At 37.5% G+C, this 14,464-nt stretch overlaps 2 protein-coding genes across 2 annotated transcripts in view; one reads left to right on the top strand and one right to left on the bottom strand.

Annotated features, from left to right (window-relative positions):
• Window positions 1-14,464, top strand: part of ACSS3 (acyl-CoA synthetase short chain family member 3) — a 163,348-nt gene that overhangs the window by 129,686 nt on the left and 19,198 nt on the right. Inside the window, exons 11-12 of the mRNA XM_049626009.1 lie at window positions 1,938-2,001; window positions 13,766-13,847. Of these exons, the coding sequence (XP_049481966.1) occupies window positions 1,938-2,001; window positions 13,766-13,847 (146 nt within the window). The remainder of the gene's footprint in view (window positions 1-1,937; window positions 2,002-13,765; window positions 13,848-14,464) is intronic.
• Window positions 9,450-10,926, bottom strand: LOC125919363 (dnaJ homolog subfamily A member 1). The gene has a single exon (XM_049626010.1). It carries the CDS (start codon window positions 10,809-10,811, stop codon window positions 9,618-9,620), a length of 1,194 nt encoding a protein of 397 aa, XP_049481967.1. The 5' UTR covers window positions 10,812-10,926; the 3' UTR covers window positions 9,450-9,617.

Below are 14,464 nucleotides of genomic sequence, written 5' to 3' on the forward strand. Positions count from 1 at the left end.
CTAAATGGGAATAATAATACCACATGCTTCATAGGGTCACAACGAAGCATTAATGCAAGCTCTTGCCAGTAAACACACTGAACTAAGTCTCACCTAGTAGTGTGCTGAGATTTCAGAGAAGCCAGACGAGGTGACTCAATTTAGACTTACACATTCATTTTCCAGACAAGGAAAATGAAGAACAGGAGTTATTTTATTTGCATAAGGTCACACAATTTAGCTTCATAGATTCATGAGGACCCATCTTTGGGTGACAGAGTATGGTTCCTACACAGAGTTCCTATTTGCATGTAAATTATAAAATACAGAGATTTGTCCTTGCTTCTCTAAAGTAACATGTTAAAATAACATGCATTTTCTTTTCAGGACAATGATTAGTTAAGGAAATGGAGATCATTCGGTTTAGTCTAGCAGATGTATTTATAAAAAGACACTTAAGATTTTTTTTTAGAGCAGAAATAGATATTCTGTGAAGTCGGTGACTTTTCCAGGCATGGAAGGTGAACCCAGCTTTAGTGATATCCTCACTTTGAACAGTTCTGTCATCCCTATTCCTTTTATCAGAAAAAATGCTTTGTGTTGAGCCATTTTTAGGGGCTAATGTTTATGGGAGATGTTAAATACATTTCCCTTTCAGAATTTCAGTACCATTTTTATATCCAGCTATAAGAATGAGTTGAGCTTTGATGCCTCATGAAATTTCAGTATAGAAGTTTCTTGTTGTCTGTAAGCCAATGGCTTACAGACAGCATAGGTTAAACGTTAGAACTAAAGTATTTATAACTAAAGAAATAGTGACGTTATGACTCATGACTTTTGTGTTTTGTGGTTAGTCAGAGATTCAAAGCATAAGTTGTATCCACTTGGGAAAAGAAAGAAAACCATTTTTTATGTGAAAAATATTCAATGTAATGTAACAATTTCACATTCATTGAGTACCTTCCAGAAGCTTGTCACTTTTTTTTTTCAAGTAATTCTGGTAACAAACTATGAGAAAAGAATTACTCCCACTTTTTATATAGAGAAATTGAAGGGGTAATACTTGTTCAGGGTAAATTGAGTGAATTGACCACTGTGCTGGGATTTGGGGACAGTTAGGCATGACCTCCACCCTTAATGATCTCACCATCTTATGAAAGGGATATTTACACCACTACTAATTGTCAAAATAGAATTTTAAAACAAAGTGCTCTGGGAACACAAAGAAGGGATGATTAATTTTTTCCTGGGGACAATGTCCTTCTTTTCTCATAGCTTCACTCAGTAGAATAACCTGGATGGATGAGGCCGCATACAGGATAAATTAGAGCTTAAAACATGATATATCCTCATTTCCAGTTTGCACTAGCGGTGGCTGAATGGGGATACAGGCTTCGGCCTCCTAAAGTATTTCAGGATTGTAACAGCTTAGCACAGAAAGCATTGGGATAATATTTGGGAAAGTTAAATGGGGCTTTAAGGCTCATAAGTGGATATTCAGCCTCAAATTAGGAAAAAAAAGGGGTTTTCCAGGCTTTTAAATAGTTTATTTTTATTACTTGAGATATTTTTTTTTTTTGGTGTATTTAAGAACTTGATTTGTTTCCTTTAAGTTTTGAAAAACTGGATATATTTTTAATGTTTTTGATAGAATAGAAGGGTATGTTGAAGTGGATATAAACATAGATTATGAAATTAACAGCATGCTTGAAATACGATGTCTTTATTTAATGGAGGTTCTGAAGGAAAATTCATAATCTTATTAGGAATCAAAGCATATGCTCTTAATTTTTTGTAAGATGTTAGCATAGTGATATATGTTCATGGTCTCATAGGACTTAAAAGATACCTTTAAAGGCACAGTTTTGGGGGCTGGATATTGAAAATATGGAAAGGTTTAAGCTTTAAGGTTATGCATTTTTATTCAAATTTATATTTGTTTATATTTTACTTTGCAGTTATGATTTTGGATGACAACATGCAAAAACTGAAGGCTCGATGTTTAGGAAATATTGTGGTAAAGTAAGAAAAATTTGCAATGCTACTATTTAAAAGAGCAATTATTAGTATATAATATTAAGGGAAAAATGGAGGGACACCTGGGTGGCTCAGTTGGTTAAGCATCCGATTCTTGGTTTCGGCTCACGTCATGATCTCGCCCTCTGTGAGTTCGAACCCCATGTCAGGCTGTGTCCTGACAGTGAAGAGCCTTCTTGGGATTCTCTCTGTCTTCCTCTCTCTGCCCCTCCCCTGCTCTCTCTCAAAAATAAATAAATAAACTTAAAAATGGAGTGGTTGCCCTGACAGTACTAAAGAGGGGGTTGCAAAGTAAGCTTGTGCATTGTGTGAGAATACACAGTGTCAACTCTTATGGTTGAAGCACGGAAGCCCCATAAGGTAGAACAAATTTAGATACAGTTTTTAAAAAGATAAATCCTGCATTTTAAATAATTTTTGATTATACAAGTAATGTGTAGGTAGTGAATTTAACTTAAATACCAAATATATAAAGAAGTAAATAAAGTTTCTATACTCCCACACTTTAGCAATATGGCATTAATTTTATAATAGATCTGACTTTTTACTTTTTGGCCAGCATTTTAGAGTGTTGAAACAATTCAGCTTATTCTTCTGTGCTGCTGTTTTTCCTTTACCCTGTCTCACGAGCATTTTGAACTTCAACTCTGCCTCTCAAAAATGTTTATCCCCATTCTAGACCTTTTAGTCTTTTTTGAAAATTTATGATTATAAATAATGCTATATTGAACATCTTTTTTGTGTTGTCTTTTCTTTCTTTCTTTTTTTTTTTTAATTTGTTTTTGAGAGAGAGACAGAGAGAGACATGAGCAGGGGAGAAGCAGAGAGAGAGAGGGAGACACAGAATCTGAAGCAAGCTCCAGGCTCTGAGCTGTCAGTACAGAGCCCGATGCGGGGCTCAAACTCACGGACCGTGAGATCATGACCTGGGCCGAAGTCAGATGCTTAACCAACTGAGCCACCCAGGTGCCCCTGTGTTGTCTTTTCTTCTTTTCTGATAATTACTATAGAATTGAATAGATTTCTAAAAGTATAATTACTAGGTCAAATAGCAGCCTAATATAAAATCCATGATTTAGCAAGTACCACAATTCCTTGCTAACAGTTTTCATCCTTGTTCATTTGGTAAGCAAAACATGTCAAAATTTGAAGTGAAAATATTAAAAATTACTTTGATTAAATCCATACTTTAAGATCGTTATGATAGTAGAAGCTGAAATGCAAGTAGATTAAGTTGAGGGACACACAAGATGTGACATTGTAATAATTGATATAGGTTGCTGGAGTGCCTCCGATTAGCATGATACTGGCCTCTTTACTCATATGGTTTAAGTAGTAGAATTTGGCAGGAGCTGTTTTAAATAAAGAACGTTCTATGTCAAGCCTTGAAAAGGATTTGTTTTCTCATTTATTTAGAAGAATTCTTAGGACTTGACATCCTCAGATTGATATGAAATTGTCTCAGGTGAGGTCTCTGAATTGCAGGATACCAAACACATACTCTCACCCGTTCCCTAATCTGAACCTAAATCCTAGATATGAGAGAAAAAAAAAAAAAGGAAGATATGGTATATTTATACAATGGGGTATTACTCAACAGTGATACAGTATGAGATCTTGGCATTTGCAATGACATGGATGGAGCTAGAGAAAACAATTTTTTTCCCCCTCAGGTTAAAAAAAATTACAATTCTGTGAAAATTAAATGAAAAACAGTAACTTTAAAAAGAATGTATTTCTTCAGGTCGAGATACTTTGGCCTTATAGAAAGCTAACAGAGGAGATATACTTGATGATACACTTCTCAGATTCTCATGTTATCAGTAAACATGTAAACGTTATATTACTCTTTTCAAGTTTAAATTTTAATAAATCTTGTTGGCAAGACGGAAAAATAAAATACTGAATATGCCGTTTATAGTCATAATTTTTCTGAGCCAGAATCCATGTTCTGGTTGAATATCTGCTTGAAATATTTGGTTGAAATCTGACCTCTTGGGGGGGAAATGGTAGGGATGGGAGGACGGCGTTCCAAGGAACTAATAATCTGAACAAGATCGTGGGTGGATGTTTAGCTTACTTATGGAAGCACATGGTTTTTGAGAGCCTTTGAGAGCACTCTAGCAGCATACATTTTATATAACTGCCTGACTCTATGTGAGTCATCTATTTCATAAAGCAACTCTTCCTGTAAGATCCTAGAGGTACCATTTGATGCCAGCAGTTATACACCCATCTGTGTTGTCATTCTCATTATTGGTGGCTTTGCCCTACTTCCATTCAAAAATAATAAAACGTAGCAATAACCCACGTAAACTGTATTTGTTCTTGAAGCCATGAGTATTACTTCAAGTACTTAAAATTAACACAATTGCCTTAAGTCATTCTATGGTTTAAATTGTCACCAATTCAGAATTATTTTCTTCCCTCTGCATTCCTAAACAGGGAATTTTATTATGCTCATGTGGATTCTGAAATTTCTATGTGAACTATTTGGAGATACACTATGTTATGACATGCAGTGGACTTTGATCCCTCCCATACATTAATGGTGAAACTAGATGTTTGAAAATATTATATATATATTACTGTATTCAAAAGGTTAAAGTAGAAAAAATAGGAAAAAAGTTGCCACCAAAATCCCTTTCTTCTTCAAGAATAGTTCTTGAAATGTAATTTTAGGAACTTATTTTTATCTGTGAGAGCAAGGATTTCCTTTTGAAACCTACATCTCTAGAGGCCATTCTATCCTAACCCACCAACCTCAAAATTATTCATGCATCTGAATGGCTGCCCGCAGTATGCATAGAATGTTTTCATGTTTAACATCTATCCATAAGACTTGTTTGTGTCTGTCTATAGCTGTTCTGTGTGCCTTGAGGGGATACATTATTCATCCAGAATGTGAAATAGCCAATGAATGCTTTTTAAGAGCTCATAATAAATATATGTTTAGTTGAATTAAGGGAGAGAAAAAAACATAGCTTTTTGACTTAATGAAAATTATTTTGGTTTTAAAAAGGAGTGTGTAATTTGGGAGATAAAGTTCTTTCTGTGTTGATCACATTCTAAAAGGTCTGTGATGTGAAAGCAGGCTTCTTTCCAGAGATTAGCTACATGGGCCCCCAGAAAAACAAGGTGGCATGTAAAAGGGATTATACGTGGTGAGAAGGGTCCACAAAATATCTGAGATTCTAAATTTTATTTATTTATTTATTTATTTATTTATTTATTTATTTAATATCTGAGATTCTAAATTTTATTTTATTTTATTTATTTATTTTAATGTTTATTTATTTTTGAGAGAGACAGAGACAGAGCGTGAGCAGGGGTGAGACAGAGAGAGAGGGAGACACAGATTCCGAAGCAGGCTCCATTGCTCTGAGTTGTCAGCACAGAGCCCAATACAGGGCTCGAACTCACAAACCATGAGATCGTGACCTGAGCCGAAGTTGGACTCAACCGACTGAGCCACCCAGGCTCCCCTGAGATTCTAAATTGAAAAACAAAATGTATTGACCCTCAAATTTGAAAAACGGAACAAGATTAATACGTATTTCATTAAATATCTTTGAAATTTAACATCCTAACAACTTCATTGTCAATTTAGCCTTCATAAAGTTTTCATTTCATTTGCAAACAATTTTTAGGTCTTATTTTCTTACTTATAATTTCTGAATATGTACAGTGACTGCTGACAAATAGTAGCCAATCGTAAACTAAATGTGTGGCTTCTTGCCAAATAATTTTAAAAGCAAAATTATTACTTTTCTTCCAGAAAAAGTTCTAGTTTCTATGGTGTATTGCTATGTTTTATTATTTGTGCATAGATATGGGGTGAGGCCACCAGCAATAAGAATAATTAGGGTCTATGAGGAACTTAAAACTGAGCTGGCATCCAAAGCCAGCACTGGGAGTGATCCTGGCCAGAGATAGATGTCCACTCTCAATTATTCATGCCCATGCTTTTCTTTATTACTTTGTATAATAATGGAGTGGGAGCAGTTTGAAAGAGCAGTATTCCCTAATGTTATTTATGTTCACTAATTATAGTAGTATAACCAAGAATGCAAGGAAAATCTGCATAGAATATTTGCAATGTATGGGGCTCAAACTATGTTAAAGTAAGTCAATAAAGAAAATGACTCATTGTTTTAGTCCCAAATTTGTTTGCTTTTGTAAGTACTGCTATAGCTTCTTGTTTCGCTATAAACTCTGTTATGAACAGTATAAATAACATTGGAAACTATCTTTTTCTGACAGTTTCTTTAAAATCTGAAGCTATAATCATATTTTTACCCTTTTCAAGATATTAAATGTAATGATTCATTTTATCATATTAAGATGATTCACCCTAAAATGAGAAATCATGGTATGTGGAAATGTTAAAAAGAAAGCTCTTGTTCCACTTCGTTTTTTCCATTTTCTTTGTTAACGCTTTTTAGAAACCGCTGTTTTGCTCTCCTGGGGATCCTATAACTGGAAGGTAGATATTTAAGTGATTCCTAAACTACTGCAGACTCTAGGTTGTAATAAACATGAATCCAAGGCTTTTGTAGATTTCTTGCATTCCTAGGATTTTTTTCCTTTCTAGTAGAAGAGAAAACTACATGTCTGCCTGGATGTTAGAGAATTCCTTTGATTTTGAAAGCTACGCCAGGCAATTAATTTAGCGGGAAAGTTATGGCATCTGAATTGCTATGAATACAGGATGTTCACGCATTTGGGGAAGTGTTCCTGCAATTGTGTCCAAAGCTCTAAAGTGCAGAAATAAAACTGAGTCAGTAATGTCCAAGTACCCAGAGCAGGGCATGAAAGAAAATTTTCATTGCAATTGCCTTCCTCGGTACCACAGTGCTCACTGTTATTAAAGCCATAGGTCTCTGGCTACTGTAATGAGTAAGCAAGAGTTGATCATAACCAACTTGCACTAACTAATAAATTGTTTCCACAGTATTCGGTTTTCTAAAAAAGAAAACAGAAGTCCTCTTTTATGGGCCTGCATTTCTTGGACCAGATCCAGTGGTTGCTACCGGAAGTGGGGCCTTTCTCCCTGCTGTGTGCCCCCAGCCAAGCCTGGGAACATTGCCCCACAGCCAGTGGTGGGGTATGAGGGAGCCGGATAGCATTGTCCAAGTGGCTTCTACTCGGGTGCCTGGCGATAAATATCTCAGCCACGAGATATTGAACTCCTGTCCCCTAATGCTGTTTATTCACATCTTTATAGCTTTGCAGGAATGATTCAGTCACTCTGCTGCTGTCTTGGGAAAGGGTCAGACAGCTTTCTTTTCATCAGTGTAGCCTTTGAGTACAAGTTTGTCGCATAATTATAATCATGTTCCTTTTCTAAAGGTCATACACAGATTTTAGCAAGATGTTTTATTAGCCTTACAACATCACTGTGAGGTAGACAGTGGGCCAATGTCGTCCTCGTTTTAGACATGCGTATCTAAACATCATTAGTAGTTACGCAGCTGGAGCTCACATTCAAACCTAGTCTTTTGTCTGTCCAAAGAGAAAGAAATTATGGCCTAATCAGTCTCTTTGTGGGAAGACAAAAAATAGCCTCACATGAAAATCTCAAGTAAAGCCTAAAGACTCTATCGGAAATATTCAGGTGCAAAGTTGGGATCTAACCCCAGAATTCTCCAGGAAACTGGAGTTGTATCTTCAATTTACTTCTGTTACCATGGAGACTTTTGATGGAGCAGTAAATACAGACCAGCCTGTATCTGGGAATGGAGGCATAAAAGGAGTTTGATATTTCAGAGTGGTCAGGAATGTGTCACCTTCTACAATGAGGGGCATTCCCTTCCTTTCTTAGCTATTTAAGGATTTTTCAGCATCCCCATGCTTCCCCATCATGTGTCCCCTCCACCCACCCCCCAGTGGGATCACTTCAGTTATTTCTCTTTCCCCTTAAGAATGGTCTCTTTGGAAAGACATTCTTTAGGGGTAACTCTTGATTCACAATTAGACAGGTTGCAACAAAACCCTTTTCACTCTGCTTGAAAGAGTTGGGAAAGGTATCACAGGGTGGTAGCATTTTACCTTGGATTTGAAGGAGGAGTACAGATGCTAACCAGCAGATGCCTTGGGATTTTAATATCTTCCTGTTTCTTCTGCCAGTCCAGTGTATCTTTATGTTATTGTAACTACAGAAAAAAGTTCTTTTTCTATAAGATAACTTCAGAAGAAAAGCCCCAGTGCACCCACTGTTCCAGAAAGAAGACCTACATTTAGTATAGAATAATCATTTGGATATCAACAAGAAAAGTGTTAATTTAGAATTCTGCCCCCCCCCACCAAAAAAAAAAAATCTGCTCTAGCTCATATATACCTAACTTCTGTCTGAAGCTCATTGCTTCTCTTCTCACATGTTTTATTTCACATATATTTTATATACCTATAGATAATCACAGATATTCCTAATTCTGGAAACCTCTCTTCCTGCTTTTCCTTAGGACTATTATATGGCATCTTTCAAGGTTCCTTTTACAGAGTTCTTCTCTAATATTGAAATAACAACATGAGACTTTATTAGTGAAGAACAGATAGCATTCCCTCATTTTATCCCATTAATTAACAATTTCAATCTCATATATGCTTTCCAGCCTGTTCCTCAGTTAGATTTGGAGATAATGAAGTAGTTTTCTGGGGACATCTCAAAAATGATCAGGAGGCAAATATGCTATTTCCAGTAGATCCACACCTTGGCTTATTAGGCGTGACTTAGTTTTAGGGATAAAACCTTCCCTTCCAAGAGCTCCTGCCAGTAGAGAGTTTAATGACCTGCTGTAAAACTTGCCTGACAAACATCTTTACGTTGTTATTTCATTAACGTGACTGAATAGATATCATTCATGACCGGCTTTCTCCCTGTCTGTTTTGTAAAAATACATTTCTTGTAGTACACAACACGCCAGGATTTTCATATGTCTGAGACCAGAGTTCTTATATCTTTGTATCATTAATGTCTAATACAATGATTGAGGAATACCGGAATCGAACAAATATTGATTGAATGAAGAAAATAAATACATGAGTGAATGAATGAATGAATGAAACATAAGTTCTCTGGCATTTTCTTCTCTTTCATATCTTCATCCTCTCTCCACTGGCTACTTCTACTCAAATCTTCCCCATCTTAAATCAGCCTGCCTCTCTGCCTTAAACAGTGACATATCTCTCCTGCCCATCACCCACAAACTTTTAAAAAAATATAGTCTAAACTTGCGGCCTCCACTTAACTTCCTGTTTAGTTTTTAGTCACACCCCTTGTTGGCCACTCCACACCACTGAAATGGCAATCCTAAGAATACTCAGAATATCTTAATCACTAAGTTCCTTAACCTCTCTTGAATCCACCCTCAGACAAAATCCGTGCTTTCATTTGACCTTGTTGAACACTCAGTCATTATTAAAACTCTATTTTTTTTTTCAGAGCTTTTATATTTTTTATTCTTCATTTAACTTTTAAAACACTACTATAGTTGAATATTAAAACAAAAACAATAATAGCAAGTAGTGAGCTATGATTATAGTCCTTCATTCGTTCACTACTGCATATAAAATGCCAGCAGTGTTCTTCACTGGCCCCATTAAGAGGTCTGACACTGAACACCTCCCCTAGGGTGATGTTCATCATCCTCATATGCTTCTCCATTGTAATGGCGCCTTCTTTCCTGATTTGGATCAAAGTCCACCAGTTCTACCTGGTCCATTTCATCAGTCTCTTCTACTTCCTTCCTCTCAGGTAGGAGCTTTTCCAGCAAAGACAGTTTATCAGGAGAGAGAAAGCCATTCTCAGGGAAGTTTACCTTAAATTCGATGATTAGGCGACCCTTTTCGTATGGTCTACGATAAATTGGCATGCCTTCATTCAGCACACACTTGATATCTCCATGCTTGACAATCTGACCTGGATGAGAGGTAATGACAATGGTTCTGTTGTCTAGAGTAGATATTGGCTTTTGAAAGCCGCACAGTGCTTCAACCAGCTGTATGTCCATACACATGAAAAGATCCTCTCCTCGCCTAGTAAAAACAGCATGGTCCTTCTGATCTAAAACAATGATAATATCTCCTGGTTCCAGTCCAGGTTCTTGGTCTCCTTCACCATGGAATGTTATCTTCTGGCCATCTTTCATGCCTTTGTCAATATGAACTTCTAGAATCTTCTTTTCTCGAACTATCTTCCTTCCATTGCAGCTTTTACATCTATCTTTAGGACTGATCCGTTCCCCATGGCCCTGGCACTCCATGCACACAGATTGAATTTGCTGAACCATTCCAGGTCCTATCTGATGAATTCTTATTTGCATTCCAGTACCTCGGCAATTGGGACAACATTCTACCGCTCCTTTCTTACCACCTCGGCCTTCACATTTGTCACAAATCACATTCTTTTGCAGAGCTAGTTTTCTTGTTGCACCATTATATAAATCTTCTAAGGTTACAGAGAGCTGATGCACAACATTTTTACCTCTCCTCTCTCTCTGCATCCTTCCTCCTCCTCCAAAAAACATATCAAAGATGTCCATGGGGGAGCCAAAACCACCACCTGCTCCACCTTCTTTAATTGCCTGTTCTCCTCCTTTGTCATATAATTCCCTTTTCTTCGCATCAGAGAGCACTTCATAAGCTTGAGAAATCTGTTTAAACTTCTCTCCTTCCTTTGGATTCTTGTCAGGGTGGTACTTCAAAGCCAATTTCCTGTAAGCCTTTTTCAATTCTTCCTGGGTGGCATTGGGTTTGACCCCCAAAACATCATAGTAAGTAGTTTCTTTCACCATTTTCTACAGCCGGTGAGGGGGCCGAGGCCGGTGTGGGGGAGCGGGAAGGAGCGCGTTGCTGGGCGCAGCTCGGGCAGCCGCCGCTCCTCTGCTTTTCAGCGAGCGTTCTGGAAAGTTCCCTTAAAACTCTATTTTAATGGCTCCTAAGTTACTATTTTTTCCTAGTTCTCATACATCTCTGTTTTATTTTATTTTTGTTCAATAGTCTTTTTTTTTTTTTTTTTTTTTTTTTTTTTGGTCCTTAAAGAACAATAGCATTTGGCCTTGAATTTCTCCTTCCTGTTTCATGCTCTGTCCCTGGATCTTATCTTTGGTATGTTATTCTTAATTCTCAAGGTCTATGGGTATACCCAAACTTATGCAGACCTTTCACACAGGAATGAGAAATGGTATAAAAATCCCTACTGTCCCTGTTCTTCGCAAAATTTAAGCAGGTATTTAAAATTTTGTGCAATAGCTGAAAAAGCCCAGGTCCTTAAAGTTTCCTGCCCCTCGCCCCCGGAGGATGACTACCTAGACTTTAATCCTCTAAGCTTTAATTAATTATCAGAATATAACGTATCTGTTATGTATTGTTAATACCAGGGGTAGATAAAGTGAAAGAGAAGCCTGTTTAACAATATGTCCTTCTATGTGCATAGTTTTTAGTATGGGCAATATTAAGAGACTCAGTATTTGGACGGGCATTTCTGTATGCCAGATGGAGTTAGGAAACAGGTGCTCCCATTACACCTGGCATGTGCATTCTAATTTGCCTCAGACCCCACCACTCTCTGATGTCTGCCAAACAGCCTAGTGTCAGCTGGCATTTATTATGGCAGTTATCTTTTATTTTTCTTAGAATATTGTTTAAAAATATCACCATGAAAAACATACAGGATTATATATCATGATATATTTGGGGAGAAACAATTGAAAATGATTTATTTAATATGTAAGCAGAATCTATCTCCAGCAGGGTTATTGTTGGCGTTGCTTATTTTATGTATAGTCGGCTTCACTGACTAAGGTTATCTCTTCTGGCCTGTTTTGGCTTTTGATTCACCATCTACCATCCCTTCTTGGTGTCCTCTTCACCTCTTCCTTCTCGACATCTTGAACATGATGCTAAGTTGAATGTGTTTTGGTGGCTTCTCTATCCATATTTTCTGTCCATGTTTACTAATCAATGATATACACTGGTCTGTAAAATATTAATAATAAAAACACACCGATGAAGTGAAATTATATACATAGTGATTTAGGATTGACATAGTAAAGTCCGTTCAAAGGACCTGAAGGGATCATCTGCTTCAGCCTGCCTCCTGCCCGCAGACTTAGTGATGAACAGCAGTAGTAACAACAGCAGCATCTCTGTAGTTTTCTTTACGGATTACAGAATGCTTTCACATGCACTTTTATGTCATGACATGAGGTCCAGAAATGCAGATGTTGCATTTCTCGTCCATCTTAAAATGTCACCAAATGAAGCCCTCGCAAGGGAGGACCTGCCTGGAGGCTGGAGAGAGTGGGGCTGGGCGATGGCAGCTGGGCTCCTGAGGCCACCTGTAACAGCACTTTCCGTCTGACCGAATGTGAGAATACAGTTCGGCACCTCAGAGGCCTAATACTGGGGGGGGGGGGGGGGGGGGGTGTGACGTTGCCTCACCTGGGCAGCAGCCACGTCTACTTTGTTTTCAGTTTTCTCAGCAGCCGTACTGTACGGTCCCTGCTTCACTATGTATTTTATTGTATGAGTATGGACGGGGAAGGTTTTTCAAAATCCTTTAAGTTTTACGGTATCTAAATCTCCAGACTTTAAAGCATCTAAAAGATTTCTGTATCCAGAAAACAATTTGAGTGGGTATTTTTGTCAGGTGGCACTTCTTACAGGGAACCAATCTAACATTTACCTGTCAGAAAGATAGACAGGGGTGCCTGGGTGGCTCAGTTGGTTAAGTGTCCAACTTCAGCTCGGGTCACGATCTCGCTGTTCGTGAGTTCGAGCCCCGCATTGGGCTCTGCTGACAGCTCAGAGCCTGGAGCCTGCGTTGGATTCTGTGTCTCCCTCTCTCTCTGCTCCTCCCCAACTCACGCTCTGTCTCTCTTTCAAAAATAAATAAAACATTTTAAAATTTTTTTTTAAAAAAAGGAAAGATAGCTACAGATTAAGCCTTGCCATGCGTAAAACATCTGTTTGGTACTTTGGAGGAAAGCAGGAAATACAAGAGCAAATTGGTCGGAAAGAAGAAGTGTATCCAACCTTATATTTTATATTCTCAGGTATCTCCATGTGTTCATAGGATGAGAAATCACAGAGGTTGGGATGGTTGTGAAAAGGAAGAATAGAGGGCGTACTGAGAGGGAATTCCCTGAGCCGGGAGGGGAGGCAGCTTGACTGTGAAGATAAGATTGTTCCTGGAATGTTTAATTGGAGCATTTCTTCACAGAGACATGCAGGGGTGGCAGTTGGGACCTTGATACTTCAAAAAAGAAAGAAAGAAAGAAAGAAAGAAAGAAAGAAAGAAAGAAAGAAAGAAAGAGAGAGAGAAAGAAAGAAAGAAAGAAAAGAAAGAAAAGAAAAGAAAAGAAAAGAAAAGAAAAGAAAAAAATTTATTTGCTTATGGTGGAAGCATATTTGTCGTAAAAAGTCATTCAGTGATACATTTTTTATTCCTTTTTGCAGATGTTACGCTTCTTATTGAAACAGTGATTGCTGCTAATATGTCTTTGAATGCCAACTGCACGTGCCTTTTGTGCCCTTTGCAGAAACTACAGTCGTCCCTCAATGATGCTGCTATGTCATGATCAAACTACTTCAGCCCTTATTAGACACGATCGATCCAGCAGATTTAGGGGTTGTATTCAATGTGGGATTTGACTTGCAATTATCCATCACACTAGAAAACTATTCAAATCAATCTTTCTTTATTACCATTTTGATCATAATTCTAATTGCTCTGTTTTTATATAAGGTTGCCATTACCACCTGGGGCTTTTTCAGGACTCTGGAAGAATCAGGAAGCATTCAAGCATTTATACTTTGAAAAATTTCCTGTAAGAACTTTATTATACTTAAAAAAAAAAAAACAAAAAAAAAACAACCTTCCAAAGTACTTCTTTATAGTTCTTGCCTATTAAATTGAGCAGCTTTGTTCTGGAATCATAGATAATACTACAACTCTTAAAGTTTATCTGGACCAAGTTCTAGATCTCAGAAATAAGAGTGTCCAAAGTAGAATTATCTAAATGAGTCATTTTTATATTTATTTTTCTCAGTCTGTGGACATAGAAAATTTTCAGTTTCTCTTAGCACATTTTCCTGAAATTTAGCAGCCCTCATTATCAGGAAAGTTTCTGTCAAGTTAAAAACTTTGGGGCCATCTATTCTTTCCTACGTTGGATCCCTCTGCAGAATGAAAGCACCGGATGAGAATTGTACACCGTCACTAGGCCCCCTTCACCCCCTAACCTGGTTATGTGAGCAAAGTTCATTCAGATGGCCCACAAGTTGTATTTTTCTATCCCTTGCCTATTTTTGACATTTTGTTCCTGAATGTTCTCTCTTAGCTTTTTATTTTAAACTCTCATTTTTAAATATGGACACATGCTAGAGACGGTGTTCTCCCAGCACAACGTCCAGTACCCTGGATAACAAAAAGTGTTCTCCTACT

The sequence above is a fragment of the Panthera uncia genome, chromosome B4 (genome assembly GCF_023721935.1).
Source record: "Panthera uncia isolate 11264 chromosome B4, Puncia_PCG_1.0, whole genome shotgun sequence".
NCBI classification, from domain to species: Eukaryota; Metazoa; Chordata; class Mammalia; order Carnivora; family Felidae; genus Panthera; species Panthera uncia.

Bases quoted from the DNA above. Each gene is read 5' to 3' on its own strand.
- LOC125919363 (XM_049626010.1), bottom strand. From the start codon at position 10,811: ATGGTGAAAGAAACTACTTACTATGATGTTTTGGGGGTCAAACCCAAT.